The following is a 20,651-nucleotide window of genomic DNA, read 5'->3' on the forward strand; positions in this document are numbered from 1 at the left end:
ACAAAGTGTCTGGAAGAAGTTGGCTCACATCATTAGCAAGCATGTTAACAATCAAGCAAAGCAGATGACTGCGTGCCACTGCTTGATGCTACATCTTGGCCACATCTGGCCTACTCATATGAATGTAGCCCATGTTTCCTGCCACTATCTGACTTTGTTTTGCTTTCCTTACATCTAACTATTGGTGGCTCCGTTTTCCCATCTTCCTACAATATCCACATCCCTTACCATTTCTAACACTTATCTCATTTCCAATGATGACCAAGTTTTACTTGTGACCTCTTGATCATGCTGTATTCAGTGCTTTGCTGTGTGACAATAACATTTTCTGGTATTTTCTGCCACTGTGGCTGTTGCTGAGGGATTAACATAGTTCACTCTCCACAGGAATGAAGATCTTACACCTCAAGTGCTTAACTATCCTCTCCTTTCTTTGCTTTCCTCATCTTCTTTAGATCATGACAGAGATAGAAATGATAAAGACCTCCCTCTAATTTTGCAGTTATGCCTGATGATCTATTCTTATCAGTCCTATTCCTTAAGTCTTCTGGGAAGGTAGATTAAGTACTGTGTATTTGCATGGTAGTTATCACAGGGGCGGTCCTATTCCAAGCTGAGGGGCAATTTGGTATTCCAGCAATGCCTTGTATTTATTGTAACAATAAAACTTCCAACAACAGCAATGCTTTAAGACAGAAGACAAAAACATAATTTGTGCCAGAGAAAATCAAATTAAGCTTTTCTAGAATGACTGCATTTATTCCGCTTTTCTATCATACCCTTGTTTCCTTCTGGGTGTATGGGCTGGCAATATGACAAAGAAATTTCCTATAGCACAGAATGTAAATCTTTTGTTTCTGCCCTGCTTTGACCCGGTCTCCATCACTTTGTATTCTGCAATTACTTCCATGCTACTTCCTGAAGAAAATGCAGATAAATGCATCTCAAAGCTTAGCAGTAGCTCCACCAGTGGTAGATACTGAAAAAATACTTTCAAGTACTTAAAAGAAAACAACAACAAACACAAGGAAAAAAAAATGGAGAAAAAAAAAAAAAAAAGGAAGAGTGCTTTAGATAAATGGTCCCAAGAAACGTGCAGATCAGTCTGCACGTGTAGGGTAGCGCAGATAGTGATAGATGACTACACAGTAAAACTGTTCAGAAAGTGAGCAGATGGTGATTCCAGTTCAAAGTGACTTCTAGGGTCAGATTGTCATAAATGGAGTGGAAAGCATCCTCACTGGACAGCTGCAGCCTTTGGGTGAAGGGAGCTCCTTGTCAAGAGAAAGCTGGCACACCTGGTGGCTCCTGAAATGTTCAGGAGAGGCATGGCAGAGGGGTGGATGTGACCAGGAGGCAAGTGCTGCCTGGGAATGGGACAGCTCATTAGGTACCCTCACGGTTCTTACGCTGGTGTAGGAGCCCTGAGGTAAGAGCAGACCAAGCTGCAGCGCGAGGCAAGTCCCTGCTGAGCTCGGCTGCCTGCAGGGACTGAGGGACTCGCCCCTTGCTGTCAATATGAGGGGAAAAGGGTTGCTCCCTTTTTGCAAATATGCAGCGATATTGTGCAGACTGGGTCAAGACAGCCACTTACATTTGCTATGCCAAACTAAGCAGTGCCTTTAAGAGCTTTTTTTTTTTTTTTTTTTTTTTTTTTGCAAGAAGCCTCAGGAGAGAAAGCTACCTGACTTCTCTTTGACCAAGGCACAAAAAGCAATGTGCTGATAGCCAACACCATCTCCAAGGCCCAGGGGTTTAATCGCCCCAGAGGCTTTGCCAGTTGCTCTGTGGTGAGCAGAGGCGAGGCCTGGCGAGGACATGCTGCTGAGCAGCAACGCGGGCACGAGCGATGCTGGGGCTGTGCCCCAATTCCCTGCTCCGAGCGGCCACCCCCACTCCCCCAGAGCTCACCTTGCGTTTCCTTCTAGATTTCGGTAAGCCCTTCTCTGCAGGGAGCTCAGCACTACTACCCTGCGGGATGCTGGCTGCCTGGTTTGTTCCGGCGCTCATTGCCAGCGGCTCTTCAGGCAAACGCTCTGGAATCCTGGACAAAAGAGCCAAGTCAATGTTGACCCACAGCGACTTTACCTCATCACTGTCTTTCAGAGGAGACAGGAGCTCATTCCTACCGAAAGGAACCAGGGTGTAAAACTGTTCCTCCAGCTCCTTTGCTATTTCACTATTAGTCCTGGCATTAATGGAGCCAAAGGCACTGCAGCCGCCGTGGGCTTTGCTGGCGGCTCCCGTCCCCAAGTCCTTGGCATGCGGCTCGGCCCCGGCCGCCGCCTGCGCCTTGGGCAGCGGGCGCTCCTCCCGCTCCGAATCGGAGCCCGACTCGGAGGAGGACGACGAGGACGAGGACTCGGTCTCTATGAACTCCTTGGATTTGGGCGCCGTTTTGCTCGGCCCCCGGGCCCGCCGCTTCTCACCGACCGCGGCCGAGCGGGGCTCCCGGCGATGCCCCGCTCTGCAGCCCGCACCGCCGACGCTCGCACCGGGCCGGGCCCTGGGCGCCTCGCTGCCGGCGCTTTCCAGAAAGCCGTGGCTCCCTGCGGGCTCCTCTGCCCCACGGCAGTGGGCGCCGTCTCCGGCGGCGGTCCTCTCGGCCCGCCGCGGTGCCTTCTTCCCCGCTGCCCTCCTGGGCGGCCCGCCGTCAGCGGCGGGGGGTGACTTCTGGCGTCCTCCCTTGCTGCCCGGTGCTTTGTTGGCGGTCCTGGGCCGCGGCCCGTCCCCGACGGTGGCGGCGGTGGAGGCGGCGGCGGTGCGGCTCTCCCCTCCGCGGTGCTCAGTTGGGTCTGGGGCCGGGGTCTTCTCGTCCTCCTGCCGCTCCGCCTTCACGTGGCCGTAGTAGGGGTGGGCTTCAAGGGCCGAACCGTCATGGGGGGTCAGGATGGGTGCTTTGTGTGGGGTGACTTTATTCAGCCACTTGTCCAGCTGCCACTTGTTAGATGAGGGTGGCTCAGGCTGAAAGGAAAGCAGATGGCAATACGCTTAGTGCCGAATCCTGCTGCCCTCACCTGCAGAGCCTCAGGAACACCAAAACACCCGTGCCACCCAACACCTGTAACACAGGTTTTACCCTTAGCAAGAGGTCACCCCAGTCCCCATGGCACCCCATGGCACCCCATGGCACCCCATGGCACCCATGGCACCCCATGGCACCCCATGGCTCAGGCTGTGGGTGGGAAAGGTAAGGCTGCCAGGTCAGCAGGCAAGGAGGATGTGCTGTACTGCCCAATGGCAGCCTTGGTTCAGCTGCACGGCTGGGAAATGGGAGGCATGCCCCAGGAGGTGGGATGTTTTTGGTTTCTGGAGGAGGCTGGGAAGGAAAATGGATTCCATGAGTCAGAATTTCTTGGCATGATTCGTACTGGCCTCAGCTTTACTGGGAAAGACTCCTGAGATTCCAAACAGAGGAAAATATAATGGGGATAGGAAAGGTGGAAAACAGGGCAGGCATATGGCTGAGGCTGACCTAGCAGGAAAGCTAGGTTTGTATATTTTGTGTCCTGCACCACCGCATTAAATAAAGTAAGTATTTAAACAACATACAGAGGCATATAGTGGTAGGAGGGAGTGCTAACCAGGCTGTGCATATAGTCTGTTTGGTATTGATGTTGTAATTCTGTGAGATCATGCAAACATTTGCTCTGTGGTGGTATTGTCAAGTGCTCATTTGGTAAGTATTGTGTAGCTGTTAGTTCTCCTCTTTGTTCCTGTCACAACATGATCAAGTTATAAGAGAGCATCTAAAATATAGTGGTGTTTGGACAGTGAAGTGGTGGGATAATTATGATTTCAAATGTAACCACAGCTCAGAAAATGTTCTTACAGAACAACATGCAAATGTTTTGTAGTGCTTCTTACACTCAGTAATTTGAATGGAAGAAGATGAATAGGAAAGGAGAAAAAAAAAAAAAAAGGTGGAGTGGATGGCCAACCATATTCTAAGCCACATGCTAACCCAATGTGAAAAGCGCCCTAATTTCCTGAACTGGAACCAAAATTTGGTCAGCTAGACTATTGCTCATGAAAACTATCGATGCTCTGGAAGAAAGTTTGCTCAGGAGAGAATATCCAGTCCTTAATTTAAGACAGTCTCCAACTTAAAGGCACTGCCGTTAAAAAGAGTTGCTTGAAGGCAGCACAGGCTTCCTTCATAGCTAAGGGTGCCTTCAGAGTCACCCTGGAGGGGCTTTATTCACTCTACAGGAAACAAAGGCTCCTAAAATGAGCAGAACAGTGAGACATTGGAATTCATATGATACAAATACTCCTCCCTCTGAAGTGTCTAATTTACTCATTATCCAGCTAGCCAATACCTATGGGAAGCTTGCTGGATGGCCTTGAGTTTATTTTTTCTTAATCTTACTCCCTAATATCTTACATGATGAATTTCTTTCCAGAGTTGTAAATCTTGAAAATGGTTGGGAAGCATTTCTCTTGGACGAAGATGTATTTTTAAGACTCTTTATGTGAAAGAAACTGTTTTGTTTTCTTTTTACTGCTGCTGAGAGTAGAGATGGATGCCATTCATTATGCATATACTGGACTTATTACACATAATGAAAGGTTCACTATATATGGAGGTCTTTGCTGTGTTCAGGCGATGTATTTAACAAAAGCACATACATCAAAAGCACGTGTAAAAAAATATATACCTATAATTATAGGCCAGAGTGAGGGCAGATTGAAAGTTAAAAAAAATCTTCCAGGTTTTCTGTTACATCCCATCCTCTTTAAGTAACTTGTCATTCTCAAAAGCAGCAGTTCAAGGGATAACAGTAAACCAGCAGAAAACAATGATTAACTGCTATAGTGTCATAACTTGTCAATGTGGCACTTTCCTGCAGTGATGTGTCTGCTGTTTAGATGGAATAGCTGCACTCCCACCAAGCTGTAAGCCAACTATGAAGTCTAATAAAATGTATCAACAATATTGCCAACTTTGCTAATTTTTTCAGGAGTTTGAGGACACTTGTTTTCTTAAAGCCACAACTCCTGAAACCATGGGCTTAGATGTATATCCTTGGTTTATTTAAATAAAAATTCAAGTCCCTATGGTGGCTGAAACAAATTTTAAGATGTGTCTGCTGAAAAAAAAAACCCTTTAAAATGTGTCTGCTAAAAGTAAAAAATCTGCAGCCAATAATGTAAATTTAAAGAATACAAATTCTGAAAAATCAAAATTTATATATTTTTTTCTCAGTATTTTGGGGACCCTGATAGAATTTAGTCAATGTACGTGAGTGATGCCAATTCACTTTTGAAAGCAGTTTATTCAATTGATTGCTCTAACTGAAAACTACTGTACTTTGAAATCGCTGCAAGAGAACAGTCAAGAGGGAAGAACAGACCCAGTGAGAAAAAGCATTGGGAAGATTCACTTGCAAGGTTTTACCAGTGCACATTACATGCCCAACAGTAATTATATGTGGTAGGAAATAAAAATCCCTAATTCTTCAATCTGAATCTCTTTCCTGTACAGGTCACACACATTTCTGTGGAAGAAAAGTTGATTTGCTTGAAGTGAGATAGCCTCAGCAGCATGTAAGGATGGAAAGGTGTTGAGGGATATGGTGGAAAGATAGTCTTGTGCAAGAGAAATATACTGTCCTCAAGGCCTTGACAAGCGCTGGGCAGTTTTAATTGGGGTAAAGCTGGTGATAGCCAGATGATTGGCAGCAGTAGGAACAATGGTCAGTGGTGAAGCTGACTTGCCATGAACTGTTTTTGTACCAAAATCCATTTGTGGTTTTGGCATGAAAACCCAAACCAGGAAAACTCTATCAGCAGGATCGTTCCAAGAACTAATGCAACACAAATGCAGATGCGTTGGGCTTCAGTGAGAAACAGAAGGATGCGATACACTTATTTAATAACTGTGGATGGATTAATCTGTACAGTATAGACAACAAAATCTGAGCTAGTCAACAAATTCCTTCAGTCAGTGGCCTACTCTTGCAGGATGTGAAACATTTCATCTTGAAATAGGCATCTGAAATAGGTCAGATGAGCTGGGCCCTAGAAAATGTTTGTTCCTCTCCACTATCTGTAAAGAAGAAGCTGAAGTGATGAACAGATGTAGGTATCGACAGTACAAGTGTCCAAATTTGGGTGGGCTGACTCCCACACAGTATGTCTATATATCTCAGATGTCTTCTGGGCTACAAATGCAATCAGAGCCATACATCCAAAAGAAACCTTTGTCAAAACTCATTATCCAGAAAGGCTTTCTGTGGTGAAGGGCTGTTAAACAATATGAGCATAATGGGATAACTCTATGCTTGTTATTACAAAGAGGGAACTAAAGTGTAGCTAGTATTATCATAAAGTTGAAGCATGACACCCCCTTCATTGAGAGATTGTATTGTCTGTAATGTGCATCTATTTAACCCACTGTGGACTACGAGTGAGCAATCCCTGCAGTATATTTAGTCAATTGCAAATCAGCATATTATTTTACCCCCTATGATAACCTACTTGTGCTGTCTACTATCAAATATTTACCTAGTTGTGCTGTCCTACTATCAAATATTTCATCCAGGGCAATCCCTTATACACACGTGGCATTTTCATTGTAGTTAAGACAGGTGATGAAGATGTTGATGTTGATGATGTCAACATCAGATGCTGCCACTACTGTTAGTGCTACTGCTAGCACTTCATCAAACTAGAACTGGAGATTCGTATAGGTGCACACATAAAGTGAGAGGTTACTCCTGTCTCAAAGTATTCGCAGGAGGAAAGGGAGAAATTTGTAGCAAAAAAATAGTGCAATGGTGATCCTGAATCCTATAAACCAAAGTAAAAATAGTTTCCATAGTTGGTCTAGTGAAAAAAATCCCCTTTTCTTCTGAACGTACCACTCAGGAAGTCAAATTGTGATACTTAAAAGTGGGAAGCAAGAACATAACATTGTTCCTAAACTCAATCCTAAAACTACAGCATTTTGGATTCACTGAGGAAGGCTATTGGCGAAAGAAGGAAGAGGTGACTGGGGCATGCTCACCAGTTAGGTGATTAGTTAGGTGCACACAGCTTTCCTCTTTTCTGGGCTAAGGAGAGGAGAGCCAATTCTGTACAACACCTGAGGGAACAATAGGCATCTGCAGGCGGTGGCTGCTCAGACACTTGTACTGATGTCCATGCACTTGAAAGATTGGATGGACAGTGCTGATGAGGAAGGAAGATGGGGAAAAGCATAACCAATCAATTCAGCTTGACCAGGTCAGTCACGTGTGGACTTGAGACTGAAGAGAATATTGGGGATGATGGAATAAGCACAGAAAAAAATTCTTTGATGGTTATGAACCGGTCACTACAGCAAAGACTATAAGGGACACTGCAACTCTTGTGTAGGGGTTGGTAGCACCCAGGACAGCACACCTCTCTCTTCTAGCCTTGTTACTGTTGATGCTCTCTCCTATGCAGTGTCTTCTCTGCTCCCTTCCTGCCTTCTCTAGGCCTTCCTGCACAGTGGGACTTCCTCAGCTGTCTAATGAGGCTCGGTCTTACTAAAGGTCTGGAAGATAATGGGAACAAAGAACAAACAAACCAAACCCTTAGCTTTTGAAATGTGGTTCTTCTGTGGACTTGAGATCTACACTCTTTTTTTACCATCTGAAATAATTGGAAGGAAGTTTCTGTTTTCCAGAGTCTTCATTTATGACATTAATTAAGGTCATGCAAAGAATTCATGGCCTCAGCAAAGAAACAGGAGATAGAAGTCTCAGTCCCTTGTTCATAATTTCAGGTTTGGCAGTTCACAAAACTGTAACTACTTGCATTACTGTCTGAGGCACCTTAATTTGTCCACATCACTGAAACCAGTCTGAATGTTGTCTCCTGTTCTAGCTCAGCCATTATTCTTAGTTTACTGCAGACATAAAGTGTAGACAGCTGAGCTAGTCACTACAGGCTCTAAATAGTCACTGGAAAGAAACAGACACTTTTAGGGTGCAATTCATCTAATCTATTTTATATGTATACTTTACAATGAGCTGCTTTTACACTCTAGGCAACTGCATTTAGACACGGAAAAACAACTCAAAGATTTCAACACGAGATGAGGAAAAAATACAGAAGAATTGTAACAGCAGCTGAATTTCTATATAAACTAAAATACAGAAGATAACCTGTCCTAGAAATAAAAGTCTTGCAAGTATACACAGATGATATTTCTGTTTACAGAAAAGAAGGGAGAACTCATAATATCCTGCAGATTTCCAGAAATTCCTTCCAACCTGCAGATACGGATTTTCTGCCCAACACTGTGCTGGAGCACTCAAGTTCATTGTACTTGAATTCATTATTTTATGCGTATGCAATGACAAAGATGTATTTGCTTCTTCTGTCTTATTCAGTAGATGAAATTAATCATAAGACCATGGGATAGAGACCACTAATTAAATTTAGATGGACAGGACCTCCTTAAAAGAGCTCCCAAGGACCTGTATTTCTCAGTTTATAGGTTAAGAACATGGCATGTACTTTAGGAAGGTAGCTTCACTGGGTTCCTAATTGTAAGTTAAAGCATTAATGCAAATCAGACAGGGCTTCTACTCAGAAATGTCACATAAAGAAGTTTTGAATTGGTGCCATCAGTCATGTAATAGGCTTGGGAAAACACGGGGCCTTAGGAAAAGCACAGATATCCTACTGCCCTGGTGCATGGTGATCCTATGCTGGTGAATGTCATGACTTCTCCTGTATTCAAAAGAACGCGCTACAGAAACCACTGCAGCCATCACATTTTTGTGATGGCACACATACAAGTGTGTTTTGTACAGCATGCCTTAGAATGCAAACCACTCAAATGCAATGCAAAGAGACAAACAAGCTGTTGGAGCCACACAGCTGTTTTGTGACACTAATCAGTGATAACTCAGACTCTATAAAAAAGTAGTTCCACTATTTCAAGAGGATACCTATAAAATGCTTTAAGAGGAGGCACTTCCTTCACATTTCCATGGCTCTCCGTCCCTTGCTTGACTTTACAAAGCCCATGACCTGCCTCTGTTAATTCACTTTCCATATTCCCTGAGGAATTGCTACTCTCAGGTCCAAGCATCACAGCTATCTGCCTAGATGCTCTTTTATCTTATCTGGGTACTACGCTTCTTCCCCTTTTATCTTGTAGTTCCTTCTCTCCTACTATGGTTCCTACTAGGGTTCTCTTCACTCCTTTTCTTCTACCTTCTCAGATTCCTGCTGGGAGAGGAGAGTGTGAGACCTCTACGCCGAACCCAGCAGGGAATGGACAGAGCAAGGTCATGATGGGTCAGATGAGTGGACTCAGGATGGGAAATGAGAAATGGACAGTGCAGAGAGGGAAGAGAGGCTGGAAGGAAGAAAACAGGAAAACTGAAGAGAGAGCCTTAGGAAAGGGATAAAGAGAGGAAAATTAACTTGAAATGAATCTGAAAGCACTTTGGAGGAAATAGAAGAAGAGAAGTGGTAAATAAGGAACAAAACCTGAGAAAAATATAGAGTGTATAGAATATAGAAAAATACAGGACATTTCTGTGAGTGGTACATTTTCCTTGGTAGGAAACATGGCCCTAAATACTGAGCAAACATGAGGAAAGGCTTGCTGGTTATTCAGGATAATGTTTCAGGGTGAGAGAATCTGTGAGGCTTAGTTGTCAGGGGAGGAGTCCAGTGAGGGGATGCTTTATGTGGAACAGGAAAATACACTGTCTGTATTTTATGTGTATTTACAATCTTGTCACTAGATTTTGAATATTTTTACATATATTAATGCATGTGATAAGGCTGTGGAGTTCACAGTTTTATACTGAAGGTGTGTATTGACCAAAACACATAAAAATGTCGTGTGGTAGACGAACAGAGTATGGAAAGCAGCCTGTAGTTTCTGCTTAGCACAGTGTAGAAGTGAAAGCAGAAGGTGGCACAGCACTGGCAGCTTAACTGTACTTCGGCCAGGGCTTGTCTGCATGTGGAAATTTTCAGTGCTAACTTTCCAGATGGCAAGTTTGGGCTTTATGTTTTGCACCATGAGTAATTCAGTTTAGTCCATGCTGGAGGTGGATTAAAATAAATCACACAAAGGCAGCAGCAGTGGAGAATAATTCACATGGGGAGTGAGGTGAGGGACGTGCGTGAGTGAAAAACAACTATTTTGATTTAAAAATCCACCCTCAAAATGATTTCATAATAGCTTCCCTGTGTGGAGAAGCCTTTAGTTCCCTTGCAGTGCTGAGAGCCCGCACCAGGACTTACGCAGTCAGAAAGCCATTGCTATGGAGGCAGAGATGCACAAAACCTCCAGCAAGCTGTGAGCCTTGTGAAGGGCTCCATTTCGAGGGAAATATCACACGGTCATTTCCTTCTTCATTTTTGTTTCTTTTGCTTTAATCTGTCCCAGCATCCCCCACCACTTTCGTTTCGTAGGGTGCCAGGAGGAGGACCCCTGTACTTTTTGCATCCATTTTGGTTCCCTGCATCTCCTCCCAGGCTCCTGATCTGGAAAAAAGGTCTGAATGGGCGTAATAGCGGATTGCCATCCCAAATCACAAGGAGTGGGAGCCCTTACCTCTGGGCTGGAGTAATGCGAGGGCTTGCTGCCGTCACTCTCGCTGGAGCTGCTCTCGCTCTCTGAGTCAGACTCCGAGCTGCTCTCGGACTCACTGGAGCTGCTGCTGCTGGATCCCTTGCTAGAGAGTCCTGGGGCTCGGGTGCTGGACTGCGGCCCCACCAGGCTGCTGGGCCCATGGGAATGGGAGACGAGAAGAGAAAACACACAGAGAGAAACACTTAAAAACCATGCTGTATTGGAGCAGACTTCTTTGCGAGCTTGCCTCTGAAGGGAGGCAATTGAAGGGTGAAGGGAATTCAACGTTATGCTATTGTGTATGATTGGGGTCAGCTGCACGTGCATTTACATCTAGAGCCTTTGATGTCCCTTCTTCACACAAGGGAGGGCAAAGCTTTCAATTCAGCTCATCTCTTTGCTCATTCAACAAACTATGTAGGATATTTTAAAAGTATCAAACGTGGTAAAAATAGCACAGAGGAAGCAGTCTTAATGGTGCCTAATGAACCCTGTGCAGAGGTGAAAGCTGGAAAAGGTGAACAGTCAACAGAGCTGTAGTGTGCAGTATCAGCCATTTACAGCAGTAATAGAATAACAATAATATTATGTTCTCACTGGAGCTTCCTACTCTCATTTTGTTCCTGCACACTGCTTTGCCTACCCACTGGAGATGTGGTTGCCTTGATATTGACAACTGCGTGATCTAGGGCTCTGATCCTGCAGAAGCACGAAGAGATCAGGCTCATGTTTTTGCACATCAGCAGAGCAGTGCTGTCAGCAGAGCTGCTTGACTTCTTAAAAGTTATATTTGCGTGCAAGTGTTGGTATTATCAGGCCTGACAGCAAAAGAAAAGTATACTTTCCCCATATAGTTGACCATGCATATTGAAATACCACAGTCATAAAGACTTGAGTGTGGAATGTCCTATTAAGCCATCCAGCTTATTCCCTAGGCAATGCAAGATTGTTCCCTGTAGCAGGATGCATTTTCTAGTGAGTTGTCCAATTGGATTTTAAATGACTTGAATGCAGCTTTTGCTTTTACCTCTGGGAAACTTCTCTGCAAACTAACCCAAATTCCACTGTCAGAGATTTCTCCCTATGTTCAACCTGAAGTTGCCCTTTTAAAATTTATTGTTGTTCCTTATTATTTCATCCTATTACTAATAGTTTCAGTGATGAATTATCCTCCTCCCTTTTTCCTTTCACATATTTGCAGACTGTTTTCCTGCCCTACTTCAGTCATCTTCCAGACAAGGCCATACACATATACTTCTTGTGATCTTTCTTCATAAGTCATTATCTCCAGGGATACAGGATCATTTTTATGGCTCTTTTCTGAACTCATTCCAATTTGTCTATATCTCTCTGATAACAGGATGCCCAAAACAGAGTGCTACATTATAGATGGTTCTCACTAGAGCCCTACAATGAAGGGCTATTACATCCCTGCTCCTTGATGCTGTTGCTTTTGTAAACATATACCAGACCTGTGATGGAATATATCGTCCATTAACACTCCTACATCTCTTTCAACACTTCTTTCTCCAGAGTTGCTCCACTGATAGCTTTTAGTTTACTTGCTTCCAGAGAGATTAGCTTGCTTTGTTTTTTTCTTCCTTCCATGCCAGATCTCATTTTCTTCTTTGTTGTACATGCTTCTAACGCTTCTGGCTCTTTTTGATTTACTTCTCTGCCCTCGGAGATGTCTGCAGCAACTTCTAATTTAGTATCAAATGCAAATTTAATTAAATGGTTATTCACTTCTTTTTCCAGATCATTAATAAGACTGTTAAATAAACTCTGCATGAAACACACCGGTACCCTAATAACCAACCCTTCCCAACTCCGCTCACCAATGTTTATCATTACCCTTGTTTATGCTCCATCAGTCCAATATTGTGGCTAATGCAATGGGAACTTTGGAGATGTATTTTGTGAGAAATAATATCTGATAATTAATTACAGTTCAGCTATGTTGCACCTAATGAATTGTCTTTACCTACTAATGGTGCATTTCATTCCGGAGAACTAGGATCTGATACCTGACATGAGCATACAACAAACATGCTCTGGTGCTAAAGAAGAGGCCAACACATAAGAGATGTGGGTTTAGGTCTGTGATTCCCCTCAGTGCACACTTTCCAGCCTCATCCCTGTCTCCCTTAACACATGCCAACCTTTCCCCACTGGAGCACTGGTAGCATACAGTGCTCCAACCACATCACCTTCAAGAAACGCCTGCGTGCATGCAGCTCTAGGAGGCAGGAGGTCTGTCAGCATACACAGACACTAATGTAATAGATATACTTGTGCCTTTAAAAACTTGCCTTCTGCTGGTTTGATGTTATTCATTGTGTCCCTTTGTCTGACCAGGTAGGTGTGGAAAACAAGATTTTCAGGCAGGCATTTGTATAACAGCATTAAGGTGTCTGAAACAGTAACAGCTAAGAAGCTTGTAAAAATTTTCCTCACTGGAGAAGGAGAATTGACGTTTTGTGCACTACTTTGAGACAACAAAGTTGCCTGGTAAACTCCAGATCTATACTGCTTACTTAACAGATTATAGTCAATCCCTTACTAACATAATAGTGAGAGCTATATAAAAGCCACTATCATTTTTCTGGTTTAGATTTTTTTTTTTCTTAAGGGAATATGAAAAGGTAAGTGCCTTTTCTGGCAGTGTAACTTAGGGAATGCTTTTGACAGTGTCCAGCTCTGATGGATTCCCCATCCTCTCCACAACATCATTGTGACTGCTGCCTGAAAAGTATTTCAACATCACAGAACATCTGCACATTTATGTCCTGCCCCCAGTGATTGTGATTTTAATTTTTTAACCATAATTTTTTGTTTGGCTTTGACTGAAGTATTCAGAATTGCTATATAGGGGATGAGGGAGAAAAAAAACCCACAGTAATATTTCTTTCCTGTTGTGACATGAAATGTTTTTCTAGGCTGCTGAATAGAAATTGTTACTACAGCCATAGATATAAAATATAACTGTTGGACTCTTCACAAACATCTGGAGATCCATGTTTGTTGCTCTAATGATAGCCAATATACTGAAGAAACTGAACAACATTACAATATTTTCCCACTTATGCTGTTACTGTTGTAGTTCCCTGTCCCCTTTCTACCCTTTCCGTTTTTAAATACGGTGAATTTTTACAAGGCTCCTCATTACATTATAGTAATCAGGATGAAAATATATACACGTTTTTTCATGTTTTCTTCAAAAAAGTGACCACTATTTCAAATCTGTGACTTCCATTTTGGATTGTTCTCTCTGAAGTGTGTAAGTAAGATCATTCAGTCAAAATAAAATACCGATTTGCATTTTAGTGATGTGCACATTTTGCTGTTGACTTATTCTCTAGAATTAATTACTACATTGTAGAAATGATACTTTTATTTTAAGCAATTGAACAACAGTTTGGGTTAGAATCACGTCCACCCTCTGGCTTAGGAGAGCAAATACACTGAAAAGGTGCTAGAAACCCTGTAAAGCACTTCATAACCAACAAAACACTTGAAGCTTCTGACCACAGTCAGAAACTATAGATGGCCATCCTGACCACATGGAGCTTACTCAATGTTTCTTAGATGTGGAGGCTCAGAAATACCCTGATTTCAGGAGATTAATACTTCTCTGCTCCAACCAATCTGAGATCCAGCTGGAGATGGGGAGTCACCTCACACTTTGTAAGAGCCTGAGGTGTTAGCTGTGGTGGGACTGGTTGTTAGAGCCATCAGACTGCATGGCCGTGACCAGAAAATGAACAGCACCAAGGTGGTTTAACACTTGCACAGGAAGGTACAGGTGTTTGCTACTCAGTCAGTGAAGATTCCTAAATCAGTTTGCCTCAGCTGCCCTCAGGAGACCTCCTGAGGTTAGTTAGACCAGATCTGGGTCCTGCTTCATGCTTCCTATTAAGCTACTGCTTACAGCCATGCCGCTTGTCATAACAATAAATCATGGCGTTGAGCAGTGGGCACCAGAAATTCCTGGGTAAGTAAGTGTACACTGCATTGCAGGAATTCAGCCTCAATATTTCAAAGGCAGAAAATACGGATGCCTGATCAAGGTAGATGTAAAACAGATGCAGTTCTTTGCCAAGCTGCAAGTGTTTGATAGCAATATTAAACTAATTCAAAATGTAATAACCACAGAAGATTTTGTTATTCCAGTTCTTCATTGCGTTGCAAAATGATACCCACTTTACACACGTACAAATGATTATCAGGAATGCAGGGCAAAGGAGAATCAGGTCTATACAAAGAAAACATTTCAGAGCGACTCCCTGAAAATACTTCTCTGGCCGCAACAAAGGCTTTGAACATGCCCATGCTTCATATTTTGGGATTCAAGCAGTCTTTGCAGCAATTGTATCCACAGGCTTCTTAGCGAAAAACCCTTTAACACAACTAGACACTATCTGCTATATTTTTCCTTGTCTGGAGATGGGACAGTATTTACCCAGTGTAATTGGTATTGCTGTAATCACCTAAACTATTTTTCTTTTACCTCTCACCCTGCAGTGAGACCATCCACCAAGCACTGTCCCACCACTAAGTGACCCAGGTTACCATTATGAAAGAGCAGTGCTACCATTAGAATAAAGAGATGACTTGAATAAACCAGTGATGCTGTTAAGGATCATGTCAAGGTTGAGAGGGAAACATGGAGAAGGAGATCTAAATTTGCAGATATTACAACTGTAGGAGAAAATCCTAAAAAAGACTTCATGAATGCTTCAAATATTTGAAATGTCCAGAAGATCTATCACTGTCTTGAGGAACAACGACAACTGTGGGAAAACAATACTCTGAAACAGACAGCCAGTCCCTTGGCTGGCATAAGCTGTCACAGCTCCATTGGCTTCAATTAGGCCACACTGTTTTAAATCAAACCATAAATCTGATATCTGAAATGATATTTCAAACTCAGTGATGAAAACATATTCCATGGTTTAGAGATCTGTTGGCAGAGTCTCTATTTTAATTCTGGATTAAAGTATCTGAAACACCACTTCCTTCTTCCCTTTTGCAGTCAATCTAAAGCCTAGTGAAGATCTTTTACGGAAAACACTTTACCCTTTGTTGTGAGAAGCAAATTCCACGTGGTACTTCTTCAAAGCAAAAACAGATCACGGTGCCAAGATCTGTGTAATTATCTCTGCTGCCTGGCACCAAAGACGCTGCAAGCCTCCCATGCACACAGTAGGGAATTCCTGTGTTGGTAATTGTGAATGAATCACAGACGCAATGGAAATGCCCACTTCTTGCTGCTGCCCCTGAGTATTTTTCAAATTTTCTTTCAGCAAAAGCATTTGATGAATGCTTACCATGTGGGGGCTACCCTGGGCTTACCTATCAGGGCATCCCAGTGTAGAAACAGAACACATGGGAATATTTTCTGAGGTAAATAACTGTGGAATGCCAAGGAATAGCCCAATAAGGATAGCTGACAAAAATGAATCTGGAAGTCAACCTTTCATTTCAGGCCAAAGTCATACTGAGAAAAGGGAGATGATACCACAAACTCTAAAATTTGCATCTACTTGAGGACAGTCAGATATCCTTAGGGTTAAAATATGAAAGCTGGTTCTGCATTTAACATGTTCTGCATCCAACATGAGTATAAGCAACCTTTGCTTCAGGTTTAGGCCTGCCATGTCATGTCTGAATGAGCAAATCATTCCAAACTTCCACGGCTCTGCCTTCCTCTCCTGGTCCCCATCACAGTCATAAATGGGGATGACTGAACTTGCTTACCCTCAATTTTGTTAAGAGATGTCCTTTATAACTGCTTAAAAAGCACTTGGACATCCTCGCTGCGAACACAGTATGGAAGAGATACAAATTTATGCCTTTGTACCTTTGCTAACTGAGAGCATGAAACCAATTAGCTGTCTGAGTTCTTTACAGTTGCCCGTTGCGGAAACCTATTGTTCACTAACAAAAAAAGCAGCTGGCCCTGCCACGGTCGGCAAAAAAAAAAAATAAAATGAGGCTGGGCATTTCCTTTCTCCAGGTAAACGATTTCCCAGGAGTCTGTTAATACCTTTCGGAAACAGAGAAATGTTTTCGTACCTCATTCCTATAACAGATGAGGTATGAAACGGGAGTCATGATGAGTGAGAGTCCTGGAGGCTGTTTGGCTTGTCACAATACATAAAGCTCCTGTGGAAGCGCCGCATTACCTTAGCCGCACCACCTTTGCAGAGCACAACTAATAAAGCACAGCTGCCAAGGAGAGAGTTCATAGGCCCCACCTATATTTTAACACTGTCCTTGGGAGTTGCTTAAAGAGTTTGTGCTGACAAGACTGCAAGTATCATCTCATAATGCAAACCTAAGGTAAATCTGGTCTTTGCAGAGAGTAAGGTGTGCCCGGTGTGATTGCAATTTAATTGCCTGAATAGCTGCCAAAGAAAAACAAATTGTTAAGAAGAGACATTTAGAAAAACAAGTTATGAAGCTCATGCATGCAGACGGCCCTCAAGAGAATTGAGTCTGGCTGGGGGGTATCTATTTAAGGCCCGGTTGATGCCAGTAGTAGAATCACAGCTCCCACCTTGGATGACTGCTGCAGGAAAGAGAAAAATCACTGAAAAAACCTTGGCTAAAATCACCTCCTAAAATAAAATGCAACATTGCAATTAATAGTGACATCTTTGTATAAATAGCTCTATCAGAAGGAGCGTGTGCCGGCGTATCTGAGATGAAAGGGTCCAATAGACCTGGAGCAGCATTAGCGTGGGGATGAAGTGATTAGTCAGCGGGCTGACAGCTGTGCTAGGAGCCTGCTGCCAGATCCCAGTGTATGCTTTCCACCACTGCCAAGTGTTTGCTTGTCTCTCCAGATAAATGGAGCATCAGCAGTGTTTTATTTGACCTGCTCACAAGAAAAATAAAGCAACTCTGACTTCCTCGGTGTGTTTGTCGTTGACCTTGCATCAGCTGAATATGAGTCGAGAAATTCTCTGGTTCAGGAAAATTAACTCTTCAGTAGAAGGGGGCCCTCGCAGTCTTTTTAAGTTGGTAGTATAATTTGACTCTTTGTGTCTTAACATACAGTGACTGAATGAGTGGGAAGTGCTGCCTACATACCCTGTGGTGTCCTTGGAACATACCCTTAGACCAATGACCCGGAGAATGATGAACAGCTTTGAGAATAACCTATAAGCAGCCACCCTCCCGTCCCCAGAGTGAAATTGGGAAACCATTTCCATGGAGAACTTTCAGGACAGGACTAAGTTGCAAGCGGTAGAAGCTGTGGAGCAGAATCACTCAAGACTGTGCTTTTCATTTCCCCCTGAGACCAAGGGCAACAGCTTTTATGTGCTCTCTTTCATCTGTACCCCAGAAGTTTCATTTTTTCTCTTTCCTTCATCGGTTTGATAATAATAAAATCATAGAATCATTAAGGTTGGAAAAGACCTCTAAGATCTGCCAACTGCCAGCCCATCCCCACCATGCCCACTAACCATGTCCCTCAATGCCATGTCCATACAGCTCCTGAGAGATGGTGACTCCACCACTGCCCTTGGGCAGCCAGTTCAGAATGGCAACAAATACTGTACAGAAGACAAATACTGAAAGTACAGCACTTTTCAGTACTTTCTAGAATGTTTAAACTATATATTTTTTCATTTTTGAAATATGGCCCTCAGATAGAGTTTGCAAGAAGGAAAAAGGACTCTTTTGAGCACTGGCATATATATGGTACTAGTGTCTGAGCCTGTGGTCAGGCAGAGTTTTTCCACATCTGAAAAACCAGAAGTTTTGGATATCTTTCTGGCACTCAATGATTCCTCATAATAACCAAGTGCATTCTTCTGGAAACTCTAACTTTCCATTTTTCTCTCTTTCCCACCTGTCTCCCCTTCCTTCCATGCTTTGACAGAGCTTCTTTCCTGGCAGCATCAGGAGTTACTGTATGCAGTTGCCAGCTGTCTCCAGAGAGCATGAGCTCATTGGTCCAGGTGAGATCAGATTACTGAGTTCAGGGCTCAGCTGTTAGAAGGTCTCATTAGAGTGGGCTAATGTAAAAGCCACAAGTCTCAGCAGAAGTTCTTTTGATCATGGAGAAACACCTGAGCATCTGAACCCTATCACCTGAAGAATGATTCTGAAGCAAAGGCCCTTCAAGAGGGAGGGAGAGTCCCACAAGAGTTGCTTGTTCACAAAACGTTAAGGTCATGTACAACAGTAGGAGAAGATGTTCTTGTACTTCAGCAAAATAAGCAATTGGTGAGTGCTAGGTGAGGTCAGTGAAAATAAGGTCTCATTTTGCTAAGGGTTGAATGGGACTGTTTATAAGTAATCTGGCAGGATGTTACCTGCAGATCTCAACCAAGGTGATTTGCTGACTGTGGAGAAATAAGGTATGTGACTTGCACAATCAGAACTTCATCTGTTTTGTAAGGCTTCAAAAATTGACTGAATAAGAATGTAGCTGAGTTAAGGTGGAACTGGACCCTCTCGGTTGGATCTTGATAAAGCTTGCCAGGGAGGTATAGGATACTGGGATTTTCACTTTTTGCATTCACTTTTTCTGTCTTTGACTTACAAGAAGACCTAACTGTGACTATTCAGAAATGCCCCATAGAGATTCTGACCTCTTATGATTGGCTAGAAGGAATCTGGGATTCTAAGGGTAAACCGTATGCCTGGTACGCCCAATGCCATATTCATTGTGACTTGGAATGGAAGCCCAGAAGGTTTATTTCAGATTCTTCTGCATTAATACTCTTTCATGGTTCAGTCAGCTTCCTTCCACTTGTCTAAAGATTAGAGGTGATACACAGTGTGTGTATCCCCTCCTAACCCAGTACTGCACCACGGCATTAAAGCTGAATTCCTTTCAAATTTAATGATAGGAATATATTCTCCATTTCGGAGGTGGCCCTAGCAGCTTAGAATTTTGTGCAATAGGCTCCAGTGCCTTGGGAGAAATGTAAAATAAACATAATTAAGCACTGGAACAGATCATCAGTAAAAGTACAGACCATCTATAGTGGAAGTGTCAGAAACTAAGTTAGGCAAGGACCTGCTTCAGAAGGTTTATGCAGGATTTATCTTGTCAAGTTATGAGAAAAAGGATTAAATGAGCATGAATTTCTGTGGGTAAATATCCAGATGAGGTTGTTAAGGAGCATGCATTCTGTGCTTACAGGTCAAATGACAGGGAGAAAGTGTAGAAAGGGGTATAAAATCGGTAGGTGTCAGAATAGTCACAGCCAGGAGCAATACAAAACATTTTGTGGAAAATGTAGAGTGGCGTTAATCCACCATCTTCAAAATATCTCATCAGAAGAATTTCATACCATTCCTCTGGAGATCAGCCCAGTCATTGCTTTGCTTGTCTCATTTATTCCCTAAACCATGAAACATAGATGCACTTCTATCCCAAAAAACAGCAATTCTTGCTTCTGAGTGACAGCTTCATTAAGAGGCCACAGCAGACTGAACTTTGCAGTAGGAGAATCCTTGTCTGCTTTGGCCTGCCTTTGCCTGATTTCAGAATTACTGTTAACATAATGCCAGTCATCACTGCCCAGCAAAGCAGGCAGCCTTTGCTAATTTCCAGAAACAGTTGTGCCTTGCCTCCACACGGCAGCCCTTTGCCTCAGTGTGCGGGGCCCTGTACACAGCTCTGTCTTGCAAGACCTCTTGCTAAGCTCTGAGAGTCCAAATACAGATGAACTTGTGCAGATAAAATTACTAACTACCGTAATGGCCGTCCAAATGGGTGCAATAAATTTCAGTGTGAGACAAACTCTCTCAGGTTTTACTGACTCTTAATGCTGCTGCTGCCAGCTTTAGTGTTACTCTTTGACTCAAGCCATATTCTGTTGTTTCCCAAAGGTCTTTTCGGCCCGTCAGCTCTAATCAATATGCTGCCTTGAGAAGGAGCTTGTTTTAAGTAGGCTTGCTCACCATAAAGAACCATATAAAGAAAATTTGACTTCTACTCCTTGTCAGCATATATCACTTCCTATGCAGAGCAGCATTTAGATGGTCTGTTAGTGGAATCCAAGTGCTCTCTTTTATGTGTTTCAAGAAATGACAAATGCTTGAGAAA

The 20,651-nt window shown here is 43.1% G+C and overlaps 2 protein-coding genes across 7 annotated transcripts in view; one reads left to right on the forward strand and one right to left on the reverse strand.

Moving 5' to 3' along the window:
* AFF3 (ALF transcription elongation factor 3) overlaps positions 1 to 20,651 on the reverse strand; it is a 319,206-nt gene that overhangs the window by 29,631 nt on the left and 268,924 nt on the right. For 4 of the 6 annotated variants that reach the window (XM_052664882.1, XM_052664880.1, XM_052664878.1 and 1 more), the window contains 2 exons: positions 10,559 to 10,727; positions 1,912 to 2,964 (listed from right to left, as the gene is read on the reverse strand). In XM_052664882.1, coding sequence (XP_052520842.1) covers positions 1,912 to 2,964; positions 10,559 to 10,727 — 1,222 coding nt within the window. The remainder of the gene's footprint in view (positions 1 to 1,911; positions 2,965 to 10,558; positions 10,728 to 20,651) is intronic. The other 2 variants (XM_052664881.1, XM_052664879.1) reach the window with 1 other exon arrangement.
* Positions 2,444 to 20,651, forward strand: part of RPL31 (ribosomal protein L31) — a 662,822-nt gene continuing 644,614 nt past the window's right edge. The window contains exon 1 of the mRNA XM_052664933.1: positions 2,444 to 2,447. The gene's annotated coding sequence lies outside the window, so the exon portion shown is untranslated. The remainder of the gene's footprint in view (positions 2,448 to 20,651) is intronic.

Source organism: Tympanuchus pallidicinctus, unplaced genomic scaffold, assembly GCF_026119805.1.
Source record: "Tympanuchus pallidicinctus isolate F22 unplaced genomic scaffold, pur_lepc_1.0 scaffold6, whole genome shotgun sequence".
Lineage (NCBI taxonomy): Eukaryota > Metazoa > Chordata > Aves > Galliformes > Phasianidae > Tympanuchus > Tympanuchus pallidicinctus.